Source organism: Scomber scombrus, chromosome 18, assembly GCF_963691925.1.
Source record: "Scomber scombrus chromosome 18, fScoSco1.1, whole genome shotgun sequence".
In the NCBI taxonomy this organism is placed as follows: domain Eukaryota; kingdom Metazoa; phylum Chordata; class Actinopteri; order Scombriformes; family Scombridae; genus Scomber; species Scomber scombrus.
The window spans coordinates 2,149,324-2,174,731 of NC_084987.1; the positions used below are offsets into that span (position 1 = coordinate 2,149,324).

A 25,408-nucleotide genomic window follows, 5' to 3' on the forward strand; every position below is an offset into this window, starting at 1 on the left:
GAAAGAGAGAAGGAGGGAGGGAGGGAGGAAGGAAGGAAGGAAGGAGGGAAGGAAAGACGAAACAGTCAAAACAGACACGGTCAATTTGACCCGGGAGGACGACACGAAGGTTAAACATAAAACTGACGTTAAGTCACTCAAAAGTTAAGAAACCAAACATGAAACAAGAACCACAAAAATTATGTTGTTTCTTTAAAAAATGTAATAGCAGGCCTCCGCAATGCAGACAGCACAGAGCATTTATTCAAATCTCATTCATAAATTATTATAAAGTTACATATAATTTAAACATATTTTCCCTGATATCAAGAGTCTGGTTTGTCTCTTTTCTTGCTTTGGTCTTCAAAACACAGCACTATTATTACTATTATTACTATTATTATTAGTATTATTATTATTATAATAAAGCACAAATAAGGAATGAGTTCAGACTTGGAATGTAACTGTGCTGCATCCCTCCAGATTAAAATGACATACATACATCTCATCTCTTAATTAACGCAACCTTTCTCTCTGAAACATCAGATTCAGTTTGTCAGTATTTGAGTGTGAGGTTTTGTCTCAGCTCAGCCGAGGAAGGTGGAGATAAAGACGCTGGTGTCCAGGTTCAGAGTGGCGTGCCACCAGCGGTCCGGGAAATACAGCACCTGTAAACAAACAGAAAGGAAACCTCCTCTGTTAACCCTGGACGCATGTGAGTCTTCCTTTAACCCTCCTGTTGTCCTCGAGTCAAGGGAGGAAGGGAGGAAGAAGGAAGGAAAGGAGGAAGGGAGGAGGGAAGGAAGGAAGGAAAGGAGCCGCTCCTCCTCGGTGATCTCCAACCCTGCTCCTGTAGAGCTAGAGTCCTGCATGTTTCAGGTTTCTCTCCACTCTAACACACCTGATTCTAATTATTAACTCGTTACCAAGCCCGTTGATGAGCTTCAGCTGTTTAAAAAAAGAAAAAAGGAAACATAAGAAAGAAAGCGGTGTTACCTCTCCAGGTCTGATGGTGCACTCCAGAGGAGCCTCGTTCTCAGGCAGGTTGGGGTAGGTGTCGGTCACCCAGGACAGGGTGGTGTAGTTCGGGTGGAAATGAGGCTCCTGATCGGGCGGGTAGAGGAACCAGCGCTGAGTGAGGAACATGAAGTTACTCTGAGGTTTATTGGAAAGCTTCATGATGAACTCGGACATGAATTGAATGTTTTTACCTTCCTGCCATAGATGACTTCAGAGTAACCGGGGCCGTGCCAGTGGAAAGGGACTCCTGTTCCAGCACCTGGAGAGGAACAAGATCTGCAGGTTAGACAGATGATAGATCTTTATTGTGACTGTTAAAACACAATGAAAGAAGCTCTTCATTCAACGTTAAAACACAATGAAAGAAGCTCTTCATTCAACGTTAAAACACAATGAAAGAAGCTCTTCATTCAACGTTAAAACACAATGAAAGAAGCTCTTCATTTAACACTAAAACACAATGAAAGAAGCTTTTCATTCCACATTAAAACACAATGAAAGAAGCTCTTCATTCCACATTAAAACACAATGAAAGAAGCTCTTCATTTAACACTAAAACACAATGAAAGAAGCTTTTCATTCAACATTAAAACACAATGAAAGAAGCTCTTCATCCACCCATCCATCTTCTGCCGCTTATCCGGGGTCGGGTCGCGGGGGCAGTAGCCTAAGCAGGGAAGTCCAAACTTCCCTCTCCCCAGCCACTTCGTCCAGCTCTTCCCGGTGGATCCCGAGGCGGGGGTCTCCTACTGGTGGGACGTGCTCTGAACACCTCACCCGGGAGGCGTCCGGGAGGCATCCTAACTAGATACCCGAGCCACCTCATCTGGCTCCTCTTAACGTGGAGGAGCAGCGGGTCTACTCCAACTCCTCCCGGATGACCGAGCTTCTCACCCTATCTCTAAGGGAGAGCCCAGCCACCCTACGGAGGAAGCTCATTTCGGCCGCCTGTACTCGCAATCTCGTTCTTTTGGTAACTACCCAAAGCTCATGACCATAGGAGAGGGTAGGAATGAAGATCGACTGGTAAATCGAGAGCTTTGCCTTTCGGCTCAGCTCCCTCTACACCACGACGGATCTGTGCAGAATTCGCATTACTGCAGACGCCGCACCGATCCGCCTGTCGATCTCCCGTTCCATCCTTCCCTCACTCGTTAACAAGACCCGAGGTACTTGAACTCTGTCACCTGCGATCCCGAAGCTGTACGCTCCGCTGGTGTGAGGCAGCACGTACGGCGGAGACTCGTAGTGCTCGAACAGAAGTCGCCACTCTGTGAAGTTGTTGTCGCCGAAGAAATACAGCGTGTCTGTGGACGAAGAGGAAGAGACATCAGGACGGGAAAGAATCCAGCAGCTTAAAGGGAAACATTATAATGAAACATTACATGAAGGTGAGTTTACTAGAACTGTCAAATATATGTGGATTAATAGAATAAGGGAAAAAGTCTGAATATAAATGATTGTGGCACTCATCTTTGTTCTGGGGATATTCATGTTTTTCAAATGTGTCTTAAACCAACAATCAGGAGTCTAAATGAACATTAAAGAAGTTTATCTCTCTGTAATGATTCCTCCTGTTCATACTGACCATTGGAAGATCCCTTCATAATGTTTACAATGGAAGTGATGGAGGACTAAACCCACAGTCCTCCTTCTGTGGAAACATGGATTTAAAAGTTGATCTGAAGCTAATATGAAGCTTCAGTTGTCCGAAAGAAAGAAAAAAAGAAAGAAAGAAGGAGGAAGATGATGAAAAAAGAACGGAAGAAAGAAAGAAATAACAAGGAGCAGGATGATGAGGAAAGAAAGAAAGAAAGAGGACAAAAGAGAGAAAGAAAGAAAGAGAAAAAGAAAGAAAGGAGGAAAATGACGAAAAAAGAACGGAAGGAAGAAAGAAAGAAAGAAGGAGGAAGATGAGGAAAAAATTACTAAAAAAGTACTGCAGTATTCTTTCCTCCCCCCCTTTTTCCTTCCTTCTTCCTCCCTTCCTTTCCTTCCCTCCTTCCTCCCTCCTTTCCTTCCTTTCTTTTTCCTTCCTTCCTTCCTTCCTTCCTTCCATCCTTCCTCCCTCCTTCCTTCCTTGACTCAAGGACAACAGGAGGGTTAAATGACTGTGGAAACACTGTGATACAGTCCTCCATCACTGACATTTGAAGGAGATCTTTTAATAGTCAGTGTAAATGATAGTAATTGTTTTGAGCTGCCATCTCAGCCTTCATGTGTCTTGTCTGCTGATTCCCCTTTTTATTTTCTCACTCAAGTGCCTGTAAAGGTCAGTGTATTACTGCCATCTAGTGGTCAGTTTTCTGGGGTATAAAAGGGAGGAGGCCACTGTTACCTGTAAGCTCTTCCTGTGGGTGTGTGCGCTCACCTGTGCGCGTCACCACCATCCTCCCTTTGTTCTCCCCTGGCTGGCTCAGTGTTTGTGCTGCTGGCTTTGTTTGAAGCATTTCCGTGGCTCGTTGAGTGAGTTTTCTTTGTTTAATTATTTGTAATTTTTGTGTTGGTGCAGGTTCCCTTATAGTTTGGTTTTGTTCTGTTATCAGGAGACAGTGACACACAGTATAGACGGCACCTTCCATCCTCCTATTAGCCCCTTGGTTTGTGGAACAAGGTGTGTATCTTAAGTTTGGGCCAGTACTTTATTTTTGATGTTTTGTTTTATTTTTTGTTTTGGGGTGATGCCGTTCACAATATATTTTTATTCCTTAAATAAGGTTTTAGTAATTTTGTAATGGGGTGATAAAATGTAGTTTTGTTTGTTTGCTTTTTTTATAGTAATAAATTGGGTGCTTTTTGAATCTGTGTTGGGGAAGTTGTATGTGAAGTGCAAATGTGTTAAACTTTTTCTTATTGTTTTTTTGTATATTCCCTCATAGTTTTCACGGTGCTACACAAAAGAAATAAACTCATGCACCCGTAAGGAACTCTCCGCCTCCTTTCTTGGGGAACCAAGGGCCGCTACAGTGAAAACTTGACCATCACGTCCGAGCCATCCTCGTCGTCCTTTGTCAGCAGCCGACACAGCCCACGCAGCCTGCACTTTGGCACACACGCAGTAAATGAACAGTAACCCATCTTCTAAAGGTACAGCCAAATGCAGTAAGAGACAATGGACTGAAATAATAAAGAAACGGGAGAAAGAAAGAAAATGGAGCAACGCACTGAATGTTGTTTTTGAGTTAAATGTCAAGAATAAACATGAAGTAGAAATTAAATGTTTCAAGGGTTTAAGAGTTAAATACACGGTAAAGGCCACAGTAGCCCATGTATTTTATCCGTGAATGATACACTTACAATGTCTCTTTACATGAAAATGTTGAAAGGGTAAAGAGCAATATAAGTTTTTATGCTCATAGCTGTTGCGTGTTCATTTGGCTATAAGTTATGATATTTTATTGTTAAATAATGTGTGAAGGCATCACCTTGTGAACTAAATGAACCACAGCCCAGTTATTTGAACACAAACCTTTAATACAACAAGCCTCATAAAATGTCACTCAAATCACAAAAGATGGACAACATTAATGGTCAATCGTCCAGCTCCCGTGAAAGAACTTTAACAGATAGGGGTCGGGAGCTGCGAGAAGAGAGGGCTAAACAACATGAGAAAGACTTCATAAAAGCATACAGCTCTTGGAAACAAATAGCAAGAGACTCCAGAATAAAACTGAAGGGATTCTGCGCATTGGACGACCTTGACAATATTCAACAAAACATAAAAACTGAACATGAGACAGTGTGTGAATTCTATGAGCCTATCAGACGCAACTGCACCTCCACCCCAGAAATTACCAAGAAAATGGACGCCTGCATCTCCCTCACAATGGAGATCTGTGATCTCGTTTGTAAAAGAAAAGGAACTATTGAAAACATGTTTAATGATGAACTGGAGAAGGAGAGGGTAAGGGAGATATTAAATAAAAATGAACATGGCTCCATTTTTGGATACACCGACACAGAAACAGTAATCTCAAAGGCGTCCTCCAGTAAACAAACTGAAGCTGAAGCAGAACCCTCAGTAAAATCTGGATATGCGAAGGAAATGCAGAAAACAAAGACACCTTCGGTCCACTCCTCCCTCTCTATGGTTTCCAGCAAACGAGCCGAAGCTGAAGCAGAGCTTTTAGTAAAACTGGAGAAGTCAAAGGCAATGCAAAAAATACAAGTTCAACAAGTAAAATTGTGTCAAATGGAAAATGAATGGAAGCAGAGTGAAGCAAAAATGCTGGCAGAAATAAAGCAGAAGGAGGCTGAAATGCTTTTTAAACGAGAAGAGGAAAAGTTAAAGTTAAGACAGCTGGAAGCTGAAAACGAGGTGGAAGTAGCAGCAGCCCGGGTAAGAGCCTATAAAAATCTTGAAGGCAGTGTGAAGAATCAGGAAGAAGAGAGCAGGCCTGCTGAGATTCACTCTATGCATCAAAGGGTGGAGTCCAGCTATTCGCTAAACCCACGGGCTGCTCCATTTCATTCTCAGATCTCTCCTGAAATAACAAGTCAAGACACAGTCAGTTTAGCCCAAGCCATTGCAAGCTCTTTAAGTGTAAGCAGGCTGTCTCCCCCTGAATTGATAACATTCACTGGTGACCCCTTAAAATTTATTGACTGGAAGATCTCCTTCATGGCCCTTATTGACCAGAAGCCCCTCCCAGCCTGTGAAAAAATGCTCTATCTTAAACATTATCTCTCAGGAGAAGCACGCAAGGCTGTGGAGGGATTCTTTTACCGGAATTCTGAAGATGCTTATTATAGCGCCTTGGCATTGTTGCAGGAAAGATATGGAAATCCCTTTATCGTCCAAAAGGCCTTCCGCGATAGACTTTTGAAATGGCCCAAAATTAGTGGAAGCGACCCTCCAGCCCTTAGAGAATTTGCAGACTTCTTAAAGGGCTGTGCTGAGGCCATGCCCCATGTTAAGGGGCTAGACATCTTAAATGACTGTGAGGAAAATCATAAACTACTTAAGAAGTTACCAGATTGGATTGTGCACAGATGGAGTAGAATCCTTGTGGATGAGTTGGATGCATCTGGTGATTATCCAAGCTTTTCTCGTTTTACAGATTTTATACAAAAGGAAGCCCGAATAGCATGCAACCCCATTGCATCCCCATTCCTGATGAACTCCAAGGCTATGGACGACAGACTACCCAAAAGAGCAAGTACTCTAAATACAAGCGCCCAGTCTAATAACCCCCCTGCTGTGACCCACAAACCAACTTATTTTAAGTCAAAACCACCTTGCCCAGTGTGTGAGGACGAAATGCATGGAATAGCTAGGTGTCCTACCTTCGCAGAGAAATCCATGGAAGATAAAAGGACATTCATTCGAGAAAACCAACTTTGTTTTGGCTGTCTGTGGAAGGGACATGTCATAAAGGACTGCAAAAGGCGACACACATGTAGTACATGCGGCCGGCGTCATCCTACTTGCCTGCATGAAGAAAGGGGAACTGCATCTGTGGCAGCTTTGGAGCAAAATTCTACTTCCACAGAGGACAGCAGAAGTCAGGAAATCCACAATGTATTGTCCCATGTCGTGACTCAAAGTTCTTCCTCCACCTCTAATATTGTACCTGTATTTTTGTCATCAGTGAAAGAACCAAACAGAGAACTGCTCACTTATGCTTTACTTGACACTCAGAGCGACTCGACCTTTATTTTGGAGGATTGTCTCAAGGAACTTAATGTGAACGCGTCATCCGTTCAACTGAAGCTAAGCACAATGACAGCGGTCGACACTATCATATCAAGCAAGATTTCCCATGGGCTGCAAATTAGAGGAATTCATTCTGAAACCCACATTCAGCTACATAAGGCTTACTCCAGGGATTTTATCCCAGTGGACAGATCTCATATTCCAACTGCCAAGACAGCTCTGCAGTGGCCACACCTGAGACACCTAGCTGACAAACTTCCACCACTGCAAGACTGTGAAGTGGGGTTACTAATTGGGTATGATTGTCCATTAGCACTGGCCCCTCTGGAGGTCATCAGAGGTAATGGAAACGAACCCTTTGCACAGAGAACCGAGCTTGGGTGGAGTATAACAGGCTCATCTAATCCCCATCTCGACAGACTGGGAAACCAGAGCTTCGTGCACAGAATTGCAGCGAAGGAAATACCAACTCCATCAGTCACTGATGTTCTTAAAATTCTTGAGTCTGACTTTAATGAGAAGGGATATGAAGACAGGTATGTGTCACAAGATGATGTCCGCTTCATCCAACTCCTAAGCGACAACATAAAGCAGAGAGAAGACACACATTATGAGCTCCCCCTCCCCTTTAAGAGCAGTATTCCACCATCACTACCAAATAACAAAAGACTGGCCCTTGTCCGTCTGCAATCTTTGAGGAGGAAATTGAAGAACAATAAACAGTATCATGATCATTATAAAACCTTTATGGAAGAAACCATCAGCAGAGGAGACGCTGAACCAGTCCCCCCCCCTGCTGAGAGAGATACTGTGTGGTACATACCGCATCACGGTGTATACCACCCACAAAAACCAGACAAGTTAAGGGTGGTTTTTGATTGCTCAGCAAAGTTCCGTGGAGTCTCCCTCAATGATACTCTCCTGACCGGTCCAGACTTAATTAATTCACTGGTGGGAGTCCTCTGTCGCTTCCGGAAGGAAGCTGTGGCTGTTGTATGTGATATTGAAAGGATGTTTCATCAGTTTTTTGTTCCATCTAGAGTTCGAAACTATCTGAGGTTTTTGTGGTGGGAGCATGGAGATTTGGAAACAGAACCCCAAGAATACCAGATGGCCGTCCATCTTTTTGGTGCTGCCTCATCCCCTGGTTGTGCCAACTTCGGCCTTAAGTATTTAGCACAGCAATACAGATCTGTTCATCCTTCAGCCTCAGCCTTTATCGAGAAGAACTTTTATGTGGATGACGGCCTAACCAGTGTTTGTTCAATCAAGGAAGCTAAAGACTTGATTGTTGAAGCACAAAGGTTGTGCAAAAGAGGAGGTTTGCGCCTACATAAGTTCAACTCAAATAGGCAAGAGGTTCTCAGCTGTGTTGATCCCTCAGAAAGGGTGACAACTGCTAAATCCCATGATTTTGGCTTGGATGTGACATCAGTCGGATGTGCACTTGGCATTCAGTGGTCAATAGAAGATGACACCTTCAGTTTTAATATCAACTTAAGGGACCAACCTGCTACTCGCCGGGGTATTCTCTCAGTTATCGCCTCTTTGTACGACCCTCTAGGCTTTGTCGCCCCCTTTGCCTTGCTTGGGAAGTGCATTTTGCAGGAATTGTGTCGCACGGGCAAGGGATGGGATGAGCCCCTTTCTGAGGGTGTACATTCACGGTGGGAGGAGTGGAAAGGTGGCCTCCAAAACCTGAAAGAAGTAAAGATATCCAGATGCTATTACCCAAACAACTTTGGCAACATTGTAAGGACAGAACTGCACTACTTCTCGGACGCTAGTAATGTGGGTTATGGTGCATGTTCCTATGTACGGTACATTAATGACAGAAATGAAATACACTGCAGCCTTGTGATGGCCAAAGCAAGAGTGGCACCCATAAAAATCTTGAGCATTCCGAGGCTGGAGCTTTCAGCTGCTGTAATCTCTGCCAGAATGAGCGTCATGTTGAAAACTGAACTTGAAATGAAAATTGATGAGGAGTTCTTTTGGACAGACTCTCAAGTTGTGCTGGCATACATCAATAATGATGCTAGAAGATTTCATGTGTTTGTCGCAAATCGCCTGCAAGTGATTAAGGAAAAAACAGACCCTGGTCAGTGGCATTACGTTGAGACATCAGAGAATCCAGCTGACCATGCATCTAGAGGCCTACATGTCTCCAATATCTCCTCAACAAGCTGGATGTCAGGACCCAAATTCCTGTGGGAGCAAGAGGTGAAACCTAGACCAAACTACTCCACTGAACTTCTGGTCGGTGACCCTGAAGTTAGAGCAGTTCAAGTGAATGTAGCCACTACTAACACCAGTGACTCCAACAGTATGCTCAATGCTTTGAGCCGATTTTCATCTTGGTTAAAACTTCTCAAGGTTGTTGCAAGAATTAAAAGGCTGGCATCCAAGCGAAGACATGGTAATCATGTGACTGTGGAAGAACAAGAGAGAGCAGCTGATGTGGTTATTAAGCTTGCTCAGCAGCGAGCATTTTCCCAGGAGATGAAAACACTTGAAAGAGGAGGTAGTCTCCCTAGTTCCAGTCCTCTTTTCCGCCTTGATCCTATTGTGGATAAGGGCCTCTTTCGGGTGGGTGGGAGGCTAAAGCAATCATCCCTCAGTCAAGAACTAAAACATCCAATCATCCTTCCAAAGGGCTCTCATGTTACTCAGCTCATTTTGTCACATTACCATGATAGGATTTGCCATCAAGGCCGATGTCAAACTCAAATGGAGCTTAGAGCCAACGGATTTTGGCTTATTGGTGGGAGTAAATCTGTTGCCAGGCTGATATACAATTGTGTGAAGTGTAGGAAGCTTCGACGCCCAGTAGAGGAGCAACGTATGGCTGAGCTTCCAAGCGAACGAGTCGAGGTGTCAGCCCCCTTCACATATAGTGGTATGGATGTGTTTGGACCGTTCATTATCAAAAGGGCCCGCAAGGAACATAAGAGATATGGACTCATCTTTACCTGCCTCTCTTCCCGAGCTGTTCACATTGAAATGTTGGAAGATCTGTCGACAGACACATTTATGAATGCCTTAAGGTGTTTCATTAGCCTCAGAGGAGCTGTGCGCCAACTCCATTGTGATCATGGCACAAACTTTGTGGGAGCCAGGAACGAGCTCAGAGAAGCACTAAAGCAGTGTGATGTCACTCAACTTGAGGCTCAACTGGCGGATAAACAATGTGAGTTCATTTTCAATGCCCCCGCGGCAAGTCATGCTGGTGGTGTTTGGGAGCGCCAAATCCGGACTGTGAAGAATGTGTTGAACGCCACTCTTTCTCTCTGTCCTGGCAGACTTGATGATGCTTCACTTCGAACTCTGTTCTATGAAGCTATGGCCGTTGTTAACAGTCGCCCGCTGAATACAGATGGCATCAATGATCCCACATCACTAGAGCCCTTGACACCTAATCATCTAATCCTGATGAAGCCCAAAGTCGCTCTCCCACCCCCAGGGAAATTTGTGAAGGAAGACATGTATGCAGCGAAACGGTGGCGACGAGTGCAATATCTGATTGAACAGTTTTGGAGTCGCTGGAGGAAGGAATACCTTTTGAATATTTCTACAAGGCAAAAGTGGCATGTGCCTCGGCGTAACCTTAGAGTTAATGATGTTGTCATCATCAAGGATAATTTTCTTCCCAGAAATCAGTGGCAGTTGGGACGAGTGGTTGAACCCATTCAAGGGAGTGATGACCTAGTGCGTAAGGTCAAAGTGCAAGTGGGAGATCGGAAATCATCAGGGAAACTCACAATTGTCGAAAGACCCAGTCAGAAGTTGGTGCTCTTGTTAGAGAATGAGCAACTTGGTGTTTGCTAGTGTTATGCCAATCTGTTAACATTTGTGGTTCAATACAGTGATGGCAAAGGTTATGAACCTGAACCCAAGGGAAATGTATTACTTGTTAAAAAGAAAAAATCATGTATGATTCATTGAGGACATATTTATCATAACATGATTGGTGGGAGTGTAAATGATAGTAATTGTTTTGAGCTGCCATCTCAGCCTTCATGTGTCTTGTCTGCTGATTCCCCTTTTTATTTTCTCACTCAAGTGCCTGTAAAGGTCAGTGTATTACTGCCATCTAGTGGTCAGTTTTCTGGGGTATAAAAGGGAGGAGGCCACTGTTACCTGTAAGCTCTTCCTGTGGGTGTGTGCGCTCACCTGTGCGCGTCACCACCATCCTCCCTTTGTTCTCCCCTGGCTGGCTCAGTGTTTGTGCTGCTGGCTTTGTTTGAAGCATTTCCGTGGCTCGTTGAGTGAGTTTTCTTTGTTTAATTATTTGTAATTTTTGTGTTGGTGCAGGTTCCCTTATAGTTTGGTTTTGTTCTGTTATCAGGAGACAGTGACACACAGTATAGACGGCACCTTCCATCCTCCTATTAGCCCCTTGGTTTGTGGAACAAGGTGTGTATCTTAAGTTTGGGCCAGTACTTTATTTTTGATGTTTTGTTTTATTTTTTGTTTTGGGGTGATGCCATTCACAATATATTTTTATTCCTTAAATAAGGTTTTAGTAATTTTGTAATGGGGTGATAAAATGTAGTTTTGTTTGTTTGCTTTTTTTATAGTAATAAATTGGGTGCTTTTTGAATCTGTGTTGGGGAAGTTGTATGTGAAGTGCAAATGTGTTAAACTTTTTCTTATTGTTTTTTTGTATATTCCCTCATAGTTTTCACGGTGCTACACCAAAGAAATAAACTCATGCACCCGTAAGGAACTCTCCGCCTCCTTTCTTGGGGAACCAAGGGCCGCTACAGTCAGTATGAACAGGAGGAATGATTACAGAGAGGAAAACCTGGCTGCTGCTTTAAGGAGGTGTATCTGAGTCTGAATCTACAAATATGTGTATCATATCTGTGCTCAGATTTAACTGAGTTATAGCTCATGGAAAACTTCTGCCAAAAAGACCCTGAGTGTTTTACCTACCGCTGCCGAGAGAGTCCGCAGACTGAGGCCTCAGTAACATCTCCACATACTCTTTGAAAGGGACGTCCACTGTAATACGTTGATTTAAAAAGAGTCAAGCAGAGCGTTAAAGAGTCAAAACACCAGGTATGACTGTATGTGGTGGGTTAACGGGTTGATCAGCTGATAAACACAGAAACAGAAGGATGATGAGTGTTGTACCTTTCTTGTAGGAGTAAGTGTTCGCTGTACTGAGACGCACTTTCCGGTCGCCATATTCTTCCAGTAAGCTCGACTTGGAGCACAAAGACCTGAATTTCTGAAACAGGAAGAAGCACTCAGATTATTTACTGCAGTAAAAGTACTGCAGTATTATGAGTGATGTAGTATGCAGTATTACAGTAAAAGTACTGCAGTATTATAGTGATGTAGTATGCAGTATTACAGTAAAAGTACTGCAGTAATATGAGTGATGTAGTATGCAGTATTACAGTAAAAGTATTGCAGTATTATGAGTGATGTAGTATGCAGTATTACAGTAAAAGTACTGCAGTATTATAGTGATGTAGTATGCAGTATTACAGTAAAAGTACTGCAGTATTATAGTGATGTAGTATGCAGTATTACAGTAAAAGTATTGCAGTATTATGAGTGATGTAGTATGCAGTATTACAGTAAAAGTACTGCAGTATTATAGTGATGTAGTATGCAGTATTACAGTAAAAGTACTGCAGTATTATAGTGATGTAGTATGCAGTATTACAGTAAAAGTACTGCAGTATTATGAGTGATGTAGTATGCAGTATTACAGTAAAAGTACTGCAGTATTGAGTGATGTAGTATGCAGTATTACAGTAAAAGTACTGCAGTATTATAGTGATGTAGTATGCAGTATTACAGTAACAGTACTGCAGTATTATGAGGGATGTAGTATGCAGTATTACAGTAAAAGTACTGCAGTATTATGAGTGATGTAGTATGCAGTATTACAGTAAAAGTACTGCAGTAATATGAGTGATGTAGTATGCAGTATTACAGTAAAAGTATTGCAGTATTATGAGTGATGTAGTATGCAGTATTACAGTAAAAGCACTGCAGTATTATAGTGATGTAGTATGCAGTATTACAGTAAAAGTACTGCAGTATTATAGTGATGTAGTATGCAGTATTACAGTAAAAGTACTGCAGTATTATGAGTGATGTAGTATGCAGTATTACAGTAAAAGTACTGCAGTATTATGAGTGATGTAGTATGCAGTATTACAGTAAAAGTACTGCAGTATTATAGTGATGTAGTATGCAGTATTACAGTAAAAGTACTGCAGTATTATGAGTGATGTAGTATGCAGTATTACAGTAAAAGTACTGCAGTATTATGAGTGATGTAGTATGCAGTATTACAGTAAAAGTACTGCAGTATTATAGTGATGTAGTATGCAGTATTACAGTAAAAGTACTGCAGTATTATGAGTGCTGTAGTATGCAGTATTACAGTAAAAGTACTGCAGTATTATGAGCGATGTAGTATGCAGTATTACAGTAAAAGTACTGCAGTATTATAGTGATGTAGTATGCAGTATTACAGTAAAAGTACTGCAGTATTATAGTGATGTAGTATGCAGTATTACAGTAAAGTAGTGGTTTGGTCCTCTGACTGATATATTATTATTATGACATCATTAGATTATTAATAGTGAAGCATCAGTGTTAGAGCAGCATGTTACTGTTGTAGCTGCTGGAGGTGGAGCTAGTTTACACTACTTTATATACAGTTAGCTAGTTTAGTCCAGTGGTTCCCAACCTAGGGGTGGGGCCCCTCCAAAGGGTCAGCAGATAAATGTGAGGGGTGGTGAGATGATTAATGGGAGAGGAAAGAAGAACAAACTAAGTTCTGATACACAAATGTGTTTTCAGTTTTTGGACTTTTTCTCTAATCTTTGATTTTTGCTGAAATATTGGATCATTTGAACATTTATTGAAATGAAAGCATGTGAGAAGTTTAGAGGGAAAAATCACTATTTGGTGGAGCTGTTAACAACTCATAGACATCTGAATTTACAGGATAAACTCAACTATAAGACTTCAGCAGGAATCAATGATCAGTGATTTAAATACGTACTGTGTTATCAGTCAGACCTCTGAGGATGACCGGCCGGCTGTACGCATATCTAAGGACAGAAATAATTATTTTATTAGCAAACGTGACTTTGATAAACATTTGGAAAACAGATTAAATGACAAAAATCCAGACAAACAAATGACTATAACTTTATTCATTTCATGTTTTAATTTATCTAAATGTGAGATTAAACCTTTGCACACTGATCTTCATTTCATGTTTATCCTCTATTAACAACGATGACACAAACATCTGGTTCTGTGTCATTTATGTTTGTTAATCAAGTCTAAGTAAAGTTTGGTTGACTGATATTCGTCATGCTCACCTTTCAATGAACTGCTGATGTGAGAGCGACGAGCTGTCCAACACGTCGATGTTACAGAGACCTTCATCCTTTAATCTGTAATCTGAGTTTAGAAACCTGAACACAGAAACGCTCAGATTACATCACAACACACAACTCACTTCATCATTTTATAATCTGATCATGAAATACTGAAATAATAACTCACTTTAACCTTTTTCATGAGTTATAAAGTTTCTGCTGATGATTCTGAAGCTCTTTTATCTTTTAGTTTCTCTGACTTATAATAGAGCGTTTCTTTTACTACACTCACATTTATCTGCTGACCCTTTGGAGGGGCCCCACCCCTAGGTTGGGAACCACTGGACTAAACTAGCTAACTGTATATAAAGTAGTGTAAACTAGCTCCACCTCCAGCAGCTACAACAGTAACATGCTGCTCTAACACTGATGCTTCACTATTAATAATCTAATGATGTCATAATAATAATATATCAGTCAGAGGACCAAACCACTACTTTACTGTAATACTGCATACTACATCACTATAATACTGCAGTACTTTTACTGTAATACTGCATACTACATCACTCATAATACTGCAGTACTTTACTGTAATACTGCATACTACATCACTATAATACTGCAGTACTTTTACTGTAATACTGCATACTACATCACTCATAATACTGCAGTACTTTACTGTAATACTGCATACTACATCACTATAATACTGCAGTACTTTTACTGTAATACTGCATACTACATCACTATAATACTGCAGTACTTTTACTGTAATACTGCATACTACATCACTATAATACTGCAGTACTTTTACTGTAATACTGCATACTACATCACTATAATACTGCAGTACTTTTACTGTAATACTGCATACTACATCACTCATAATACTGCAGTACTTTTACTGTAATACTGCATACTACATCACTCATAATACTGCAGTACTTTTACTGTAATACTGCATACTACATCACTATAATACTGCAGTACTTTTACTGTAATACTGCATACTACATCACTATAATACTGCAGTACTTTTACTGTAATACTGCATACTACATCACTATAATACTGCAGTACTTTTACTGTAATACTGCATACTACATCACTATAATACTGCAGTACTTTTACTGTAATACTGCATACTACAGCACTCATAATACTGCAGTACTTTTACAGTAAACTCTGGTATTTACAGTAATCTCAGTAACATTGAACTCACCAGCCTCCGTCCGCTAACAGCAGCTCAGCCGTCAGGAAGACGATGAGACACTTTAAAATAAACTGAGCTGAGTTAGTTTCCATTCAAAACTCTCAAACATCTGGATTTATATCAGCTGTGAGGGAAACGCTGCAGTCCACCTGACACCAAAGCAAAGCATGGAGTGCCTTGATCGCTTCCTGTAAAACATCCAATCAGAAGCCACCACATACCTGTGCTGCGTTCAGGGAACATGGGAACTACGAGCTCTTTTCTTCACTCCAATTAACTTCCTATATATATATATATATATATATATATATATATATATATATATATATATATATATATATATATATATATATATATATATATATAAATGTTCCTTGTGTCAAAACATTAGATTTTTTAATTTGAGACACTAGTTTTTTAGGCTTAGGAATACAAAGCAAAAAACTAGCTTATATATTGCAGATTTATTTACACACAAAATCCAGTTTACTGTATATAGTATTTTATTTATTTATTTATTTCATCCTATTTTGTCTTATTTACTGTGTGATTTTATTTTTTGTACACTTTCCCCCATCATGCTGCTACTTTTTCCCCACTGTACTGCTGTGTCAGTTTGAATTTCTCCCAATGAGGATCAATAGATACATTTATCTTATCTTAAAATTACAGGGTTTTTTTTTTTATAAATCAAACACTAACATATCAATATCATTAACGTTTGTGCCTCATTAAACTTGATAAATTTAGGCTGTTCTCATGCATACAGCATTTATTTCTCCAATGATTTTTTTATTTATTTAAACCAAATCACTTATAACAGATCTATAATACACTGTGTAGAAATAAAGTTTCACACCAAGACTCTTAGGAAAAAACATATCCCAATTAAAACCCATTAAAACTGCCAAAATATGACTTTTTCATGCATTTCTGTGTTCATGGATTTAGGAGACCTGGCTTCAAAATTGTAGTTTGTTTTTTATTCCACCAGATGGCGCCATTTAGCTGTATTTATCTCTATGGGATAATACAATGCAGTGTTAAACTAATAACTAATAACTATATCTTATTGATTTTATCTATTTCAACCAAGTTTTTTTAATCTGACTTTTAATAAACCTTTTCTCTCTTATTGTATTTATTTATTCAATTATCTATTTTTATTTATTTTATTTAAATGTTCTAAACATTTTATCATCCTTTCCCAGCCAGCATGTCCATGTGGGGTTAAATTTGGGCTGCAATATGGGTCCCACATGGGTTTGTCCACAGTTTCCATGGTGACCCCACCTGTGTTTGCCCATATGGGCTTCAAGTGGGTTCTGACTGGGTTTCAGGTGGGGCCCAGCTGGGTGAGTTACACATGTGGGGCCCATGTTTCTGAAATAATATGGAGCCCATACAATTTGCCCTGTTTATGCCCACTTACATCCCTTATGGGGCTCATACAGCCGGCCAAGGTGGGCTTCACATGTGGGACCCATGTTACTGAAATGCTAAATGGTAAATGGACTGTACTTATATAGCGCTTTTCTAGCCGTTATGACCACTCAAAGCACTTTAACACTACATTTCACATTCACCCAATCACACACATTCATACACTGATGACAGGAGCTACCACGCAGGCTACCGACCTGCTCATCAGGAGGAAACTAACCAATCATACACATTCACACACCGTTGTCACAGCAACAGGAGCAATTTGGGGTAAGTGTCTTGCCCAATGACAAATCGACGTGTACTGGAGGAGCCGAGTTTCAAACCGCCAATCTTCCACTTGGTGGACGACCGCTCTACCTCCTAAGCCACAGCCGCCCCTCCATGTGAAACCATGTGGAACCTGCAAAATTTGCCCAGTTCAAGCCCACTCAGTACCGACGTAGCCCACATTTAACCCATGAGGGGCCCACATAGTCATGCTGGTTGGGGATTATTTTCTCAGCTTGTCAATCAACTCATTGGGAAGCACTTTGAACTACACCAGCCTGTATGAAAGGTGCTATATAATAAAGTTTGATTGATTGATTGATATAAATGATGGTGTTTGGACCCTTCAATCTATCATTGCACTCCTTTAACCTGATGGACAAACTTTTTTGTTTAGTTTTTTGTTTTCAAAAGGATCAAAATCGATGCAGCAGAACCGGAGATGTGGAGAGGCTTTATTCTTAACCCGGTGCCTACATTACCCACAATGCAACCTGATAATTGTGTGTGCAGTCAATACAATCAAGTGGTCAGTTATACAAATATTATACAGTGTGATAAAAAATATATATTATTATCCGTACAAACAGACAGGTTAAACAGCTCTGTAGTAAAGTACATTAAATAATCATGTAAAGATATATAATTGTTTTGTATAGTGACTCACATACTTCATGCATGCTGCGTATACAAAGTCGGTCACAGTTTCAGGTGCTCAGTGCATCATTTGCAGACAGTAACTGTTTCAGTAGAGATTAAAGAGAAGTTCCTTCACATCATCATCAAGTGCGACTTCTAACATTCACCTTTATACAGTATGTGAAATTTAAACAAAAAAAAACACAATTCAATCTTAACCAAACTAAATATTATAACTTTAATTGGAAAACAGCTAAAAGTCAACATTAAGATTCATTAATAGACTCTGTGTATGGAGTCTGGAGTGTGCCCTAAAGTGCATTATAAATGTTAAATGTTTAATTATAATCAAATCACCAAATAAAAAAGAAGCTATTATGACTTAATAAAAAAATTGATTTAAACAATGCAAATCAATTCATTATTTATTTATTCTGCCTTCAAATGAATGTAGAAAAAGTTGTACTCATGTTTCATTCATTCATTTTTAGTCTTTGTCTTTAAATCAACAACATTAATGCAGAACATTTAAAGTTGTGCTTTTGGTTTAGCTCCAGGTGATAATTAATGCGCATCGTTAATGGTTAAATAATAAAATAATAAGATGTCTTTTGCACAATATGGTACCTTTTAATAAACAATGACTTGGTTCTTTCATCCTTTTAAAGCTTCTACAAGTCAAAGCTTTCCTTCTAATGCCTTAAAAAACTAAACCTACTTAATCACTTGTTAAACTAACTAATCTATATTCTCACTGCTCAGATATCAAAAGCATAATTATCGTCGTGTTGCTGCTGCTTGACAGAAGTTACATAATGTTGCTTTAAATTAAAGACATAATAATGGAAATATGATTAGTAGTCACCAAAATTCAAATATTTAATTCAGATATTTACTTTAATGAGTTTAATAATACATCATTTAAATTTTTTTGCATAATAGCTTCTTTTTTTTTTAAACAGACACACTGATTGATTGATTGATTGATTGATTGATTGAGTTTTATGAATTATTAATTGATTATAAGACCCCCATAAATGTGTGGTAATAAATTTTCCATTTTTGTAATAGTCTCTTATTTTCTGTTGTTGCCTCATTTCTGTAAATTAGCGTAAACAGGACAGTAAGCAGGATTTTAGGATAAATATCAGCCCAAATTCAAAAGGAGGATGTTTGTAGCAGCTCTGAGTCAGACAGGCGTCATTATGAGAGCACAAAGAGAGAGAAGAGGAGGGGTAACACAGACAGCAGCAGAGGAACTGAGAGGGACACCAGTGCAGCGCCGGAGAACTGGACGAAGCCCGGCTGGTCGCTGCTGATCTGGCCATTGATCCAGGACTGATACTCGGACACTCTGGCGTAGACTCCCGGGAAGTTGGGCTCAGCGCAGCCGCGTCCGAAACTCACCACGCCGGCCTGGATCCATTGAGTGCCATTTTGGCTCACCAGCGGACCGCCTGAATCCCCCTGCACAATGATACCAACACAGATACTTTAAATATCTAATTAATAAAAGTCATCAAATTCAAGCCAATCAATTATAATTCAGACAATTTGAATACCAACAAGTATTATACATATAACATATAACAGCCATTGTAAAGCATATTTATGCTTATTTTCTATATTTTTCTTTGTGTTTGGATCCAAACCAACAATGAACTGATATACTAAGAAGTATTGTGTGTTAAACAAAGCTACGGGTCAGTGACAAATAAGTGTTGGCAAAATTTTTACCAAAAGTAAGACTGAATGCTCCTGAAAATGTAAAATGGTGTAACCACAAAAGAAAGATAAATATAACATATTTTATCACCTACAGTGTATTTAAGTTGACTTATACTAATAAAAAACCATTAATGGTGCAAATGTCATTCCAAATGATGTGTTTTTAATTGCTCATCTTGCCAACCCTGATATGTCACCGACCCTTATAATCAGATTTTTATGAAAAACTGGTTATACCAGTTGACACTGGGTTGCATCACGTCATTGACTCTTATCTTATTCCTCCGTTGTCCACAAACTATTAAAACACAATAGTTGTGTCATGTGAGTTTGCTTAGAAACAGAAACAAAAACTAATAACAGAGATCATGTTTTCAATCTCTAGAGAGTAGTTCTGTGTAAGGCAGATGTTACTGATGTGCAAACACAAATACATCTGACTTGAATCACGCTTCACTGATGGGTATGAAGATAAACACTGATGAGGTATTTTGCAGACTCACCTGACAGGAGTCCTTTCCTCCTGCTGTCAGACCGGCACAGATCATGTTGCTTGTGAGAGTGTAGGACTCGCTGCACACAGTGTTAGACACGATGGGAACGTTCACCTCCTGCAGCGTCTGTGGGGAAGGAAGAGACACTGAAAGACAAAAAAAAAGGTTATTATTCACTGAGCTGAACAGACTGCACTCTGGACACAGCGCTGCTTCTCATGAGCTCACATTAGAGGTATTCATCATGTTGGGGGTCAAATGAAAACAAAATAAAAGTAAGATGTAAATATATTTACTCAAGCATTTACATTACTGTAGTATTTCATGTGATGCTACTTTCTACATCTCAGAGGGAAATATTGTACTTTCTACTCCACTACATTTATTTGACAGTTTTAGTTACTTTTCACCTCCAGCAGTGACACTGATGCTTCACTATTAATCATCTAATGATGTCATATATAATAATATATCAGAATCACTGTTTTGCATTTTTACATTGTAGTACTTGTTCTTACTTTCTTACTAAACTAAAATTCCTGATATCGAGTTTTAATAAGATAAGAGTTTTAAATGAAACAGTTCACAAAGGGCTGAAGAGCTTTATTCAGTCTTTGGGGAGGTTACAATACAAAAGTGAGGTCTCACCGTCGCTCTTGATGTCCCCCCATCCGGTGACCCAGGTGTTTGTCCCGGCCGCATAGGTGCTGCCCGACGACGCCAGACACACAGGTTTGATGTAGTCGGTGAAGGTAACGGAAGAGGCGAGCTGCAACAAGGCGATGTCGTTGTCATTCGTATTGGGGTCGTAGTTGGGATGTTTGATGATCTGGGACACTGAGCGGGACACTTCGTTGGAATTCACACCTTGTTGTGTCTCACGTCCGAGATAAACGATTGTTTGAGTGCTGGTTCTGAAGAAAAGACAGACGACAATTGACATGTTAGAAGATAAGTATTATGAGTGATGTAGTATGCAGTATTACAGTAAAAGTACTGCAGTATTATGAGTGATGTAGTATGCAGTATTACAGTAAAAGTACTGCAGTATTATGAGTGATGTAGTATGCAGTATTACAGTAAAAGTACTGCAGTATTATGAGTGATGTAGTATGCAGTATTACAGTAAAAAGAGGAAAGAAGAAAAGTTCTGATTCACAAATGTGTTTTCAGTTTTTGGACTTTTTCTCTAATCTTTGATTTTTGCTGAAATATTGGATCATTTGAACATTTATTGAAATGAAAGCATGTGAGAAGTTTAGAGGGAAAAATCAGTATTTGGTGGAGCTGTTAACAACTCATAGACATCTGAAATGTGAGCCGACTACACACTGCTGTCTGGTTTCATCTTTAACAATGTGTTGTATTTATAAAGCTTGTTATATTATCCATTGTGTCAAATCTGCATCTGAAAAGTAACTAAAGCTGTCAAATAAATGTAGTGGAGTAGAAAGTACAATATTTCCCTCTGAGATGTATAAAACATATAAAGTATAACTTGTAAGTAGTGAGTGATCATGTGACATTATCAGGACTCACGAGGGGAAACAGTGAGCAGCAGTCAGGATCCACTGGCTGTTGATCAGAGATCCTCCACAGAAATGGCCGACACTATTGTGCAGACTGGCCTGCCATGGCCAAGCCCCGGCAACAGCATCTGCACCCCCGACGATCTTTGTGTTGAGCGGTGCCATGCCGCAGACTGCAGAGACACACAGGAGGTCAAACATCTCAACAACTGTTCCATGGATTGCATTAAAAGTCATTCATGTTGCCCAGAGGATGAATCCTACTGAGTTTGGTGATCCTCGGACTTTTCCTCTATAGTGCCACCATGAGGTCAACATTTGAACTTTGAATGGATGGAAAATTTTGAAGGTTTTTCACTTTGGAGCAAAATATTTGACAAATTCATTAAGAAAAAAAAGTTTATTAAAAATGTCTTAATCCTGACTATTTAAACCTGTCAATAAACTCTTTAAAAATTTTATTTCAACGTTTTTATTGACAGAAATACAGTTTTTAATAGAATAAATGACTTGATAAGAACATACACACACACACACACACACACACACACACACACACACACACACACACACACACATCCCTGAAGACATATGAATACCCAACTGTGACTCAGATATTTGTGTTTGTGAAGGAGGCGTCAGAGCTTCATTCCTTTCACACCATGAGATAAACCAAACCAACATTAGAAGGTCTCATCTGAACTAACGTCACAAATACATCACTGAAACCTGCACACATGTAGAGATGTGTTGATGTGCTGATGTAATGTTTCTCCTATATTATAAGGAATAATCATACCTTGAACATTTAATCCTTATATACACTCACTGGCCTCTTTATCTAAGTCAATCCAGCTCTGCTATAAATTCTACATTTATTAAGTTTATACATTTTTAGTTTTTGTTGACATTGTCAGGAAGGAGATAATTCTACTTTATGTTTATTACTGAGGTCATAGTGGGTGATGGTTGTATATTAGTGTTGCTTTATATTGAATGGTGTTCCTAATATGTTCCTATATTATATAACTTATATTACATTCATGTTTCCTTTTCTTTCCTCTTTCTTTTTTGTCCCTTTTTAATAAGAAGCACTTAGTTGTAGAAGACTTTGAGCTGCATTTCCTGTGTGAAAGGTGCTTTACAAAATAAGATTATTATTATTATTATTGTTATTAAAACACAAAAGAATCAAACTCACCATCTGACTGCGCGTCGCCTCCTGAAAGAAAGGAAATAATTAAGTTACTGAACAAGAAACTGTCGGCTTTGTTTTTGTTGTTTTTAAATCTTTTCATGAAGGATTAATTACTCAGACTCCACCTGACTTATTTTAAAAAAGGTTTTGACATGCAGGTATAATTACTTTTCTTTTGTATGAGAAACAATTCATGACATAATTGGAGACATCACTGTCGGGGCGAGGGTGCAGGTTGAACTACAATGTCCCTCAGTGAAGATTGTTTCAGTGGCTTTAAACACACTGGCCAAAGCCAAGTTTCAACACAGTCGGGAGCGTCAAACTGGATGTTCAGGTATTTCATGTTGTGCCATGATAGAAAACATATCTTACCCTGAACCATTGACAAAACAGGAAATATCTCTCTAATCTGCATCATGTAAACCAGTTTTATCTCATCAATAACATCGTAACTGTTCTCCAGGTTTCTTCTTGTTTTGACTCTTTTTTTAAAGTGGTTTGCATACCAGTGTACCAGTTCTCCCTTGTAAGTCACTTTGGATAAACACGTCTGCTAAATGACTAAATGACTAAATGTAAAGGTAAATGCATACTGGAAGATAATTAAAATCTTGATTTGTGTGTATAACTAATAGTTTATTGCTCAGATAAAAGGTTAATGAAGTTATAAAAACTACTAACACCTGATTCTTCTGCTGTCACCAGTGTTAAAACTCTGCCTCGTACCTTCATCAACATTACGATGTATTGAGTCCATTTTTACAGACGGATCAGTTCAATCAATTTAAGTTATTCTAGAGGCTGTATAGTTCAGTTTTATAATGAGGGATGTTTTCCACTTCAACAGCAGAACAAGAATTACCTTAAAGTTGAAATAACACCTTTTAAACAAAGATTTCAACAAAAGCTGAACATTAAACCTGCTTTAATATGATTAATTAAGTTATCTATCCAACTATTTTGATATTGATCACCTCTTTCAATCATTTTTTAAGCAAAAATGCCAAAAAATCAATGTTTTTTTTGGTCTTACATAATAGGAAACTTCATGTTTTGGAGTTTTAGACTCTCGATCAGACAAAAAAAGACATTTAAAGACATCATGTCATTTGACATTTTTCACCGTTTTCAGACGTAAACATGAATCAATAATGGAAATAAAGTAGAAATTTAAAGTAGACTACAGATTAATTTTCACTCAAGTTGTTACAAAACACAAAATCAATCAGGTTATTCTATTTGAACACATATTTATCAGCACTCACCTGTAATCAGTACAGCCGACAGCACGACGAGACAAACAAGCAGCTTCATGGTGAGATTCTTCAAACTGTGACTTCACACCAGTGTTCAACTGGTTTTCTGAGCAGGAAGGCGTGACTCTGCTGAAGTCACCTGTCAGGTGTGCTGCTGTCATGCTTCTATACAAACATAACCAAATAGAGCTCATGTTGGAAAGTAACCACGAACCACTCTATATGCATTTTTCCCCCATTTGGTGATACTTTATACTTTTACTCCACAGGTTTCAGATGTCTATGAGTTGTTAACAGCTCCACCAAATAGTGATTTTTCCCTCTAAACTTCTCACATGCTTTCATTTCAATAAATGTTCAAATGATCCAATATTTCAGCAAAAATGAAACATTAGAGAAAAAGTCCAAAAACTGAAAACACATTAGTGTATCAGAACTTAGTTTTTTCTTCTTTCCTCTCCCATTAATCATCTCACCACCCCTCACATTTATCTGCTGACCCTTTGGAGGGGCCCCACCCCTAGGTTGGGAACCACTGGACTAAACTAGCTAACTGTATATAAAGTAGTGTAAACTAGCTCCACCTCCAGCAGCTACAACAGTAACATGCTGCTCTAACACTGATGCTTCACTATTAATAATCTAATGATGTCATAATAATAATATATCAGTCAGAGGACCAAACCAGTACTTTACTGTAATACTGCATACTACATCACTATAATACTGCAGTACTTTTACTGTAATACTGCATACTACATCACTCATAATACTGCAGTACTTTACTGTAATACTGCATACTACATCACTATAATACTGCAGTACTTTTACTGTAATACTGCATACTACATCACTCATAATACTGCAGTACTTTTACTGTAATACTGCATACTACATCACTCATAATACTGCAGTACTTTTACTGTAATACTGCATACTACATCACTATAATACTGCAGTACTTTTACTGTAATACTGCATACTACATCACTATAATACTGCAGTACTTTTACTGTAATACTGCATACTACATCACTATAATACTGCAGTACTTTTACTGTAATACTGCATACTACATCACTCATAATACTGCAGTACTTTTACTGTAATACTGCATACTACATCACTCATAATACTGCAGTACTTTTACTGTAATACTGCATACTACATCACTCATAATATTTGTGTAGTTTTACTGTAATACTTTAACTACATTAAGGACATAAGTATTGTGAGCTTGATGTAGTTTATTGCAGTAAAGTCAACCAGTAAACCATTAAATTATGGATTATTCAGTCAAATTGAGCAGTACTGATTTTTTAACTGTGATTTGTGTACTAATCAGTTTGCCGCATGTTTGTTTAGTTAACTTAAGAGACTTTACCGTTTTCTCTGTTTAATCTGTCATTACTTATTCTGATTTATTTAGATTTTTATGTGTTTGTTGTTGCTTTTTTAACGCGTCCAGATTGTTCTCTCCCTCTCAGTCTCTCCAGAAGCTGGTAGAAACTTCTGAGGCCACGCCCACCTGGTTGCGTCATCGCGTTGAGCAACCGACGCTGAGCTCTGTGATTGGACGAGAAAAGCTCTCTGGAACGCTCGAGAAGCAACTGGAA

The 25,408-nt window shown here is 39.3% G+C and overlaps 2 protein-coding genes across 2 annotated transcripts; both read right to left on the reverse strand.

Annotated features, from left to right (window-relative positions):
• Window positions 1–34: 34 nt before the first annotated feature.
• On the reverse strand, window positions 35–15,402 carry jmjd8 (jumonji domain containing 8). Its single transcript, XM_062438198.1, has 9 exons — window positions 15,242–15,402; window positions 14,017–14,112; window positions 13,692–13,740; window positions 11,795–11,891; window positions 11,594–11,662; window positions 2,187–2,306; window positions 1,191–1,258; window positions 976–1,110; window positions 35–647 (listed from the first exon to the last, which is right to left on the reverse strand). Exons 1-9 carry the CDS (start codon window positions 15,322–15,324, stop codon window positions 567–569), a joined length of 798 nt encoding a protein of 265 aa, XP_062294182.1. The 5' UTR covers window positions 15,325–15,402; the 3' UTR covers window positions 35–566.
• A 3,385-nt stretch (window positions 15,403–18,787) lies between these two features.
• LOC133999227 (prostasin-like) lies at window positions 18,788–23,850 on the reverse strand. Its single transcript, XM_062438418.1, has 6 exons — window positions 23,802–23,850; window positions 22,537–22,557; window positions 21,346–21,508; window positions 20,455–20,720; window positions 19,816–19,952; window positions 18,788–19,051 (listed from the first exon to the last, which is right to left on the reverse strand). Exons 1-6 carry the CDS (start codon window positions 23,848–23,850, stop codon window positions 18,788–18,790), a joined length of 900 nt encoding a protein of 299 aa, XP_062294402.1.
• Between the last annotated feature and the right edge of the window lie 1,558 nt (window positions 23,851–25,408).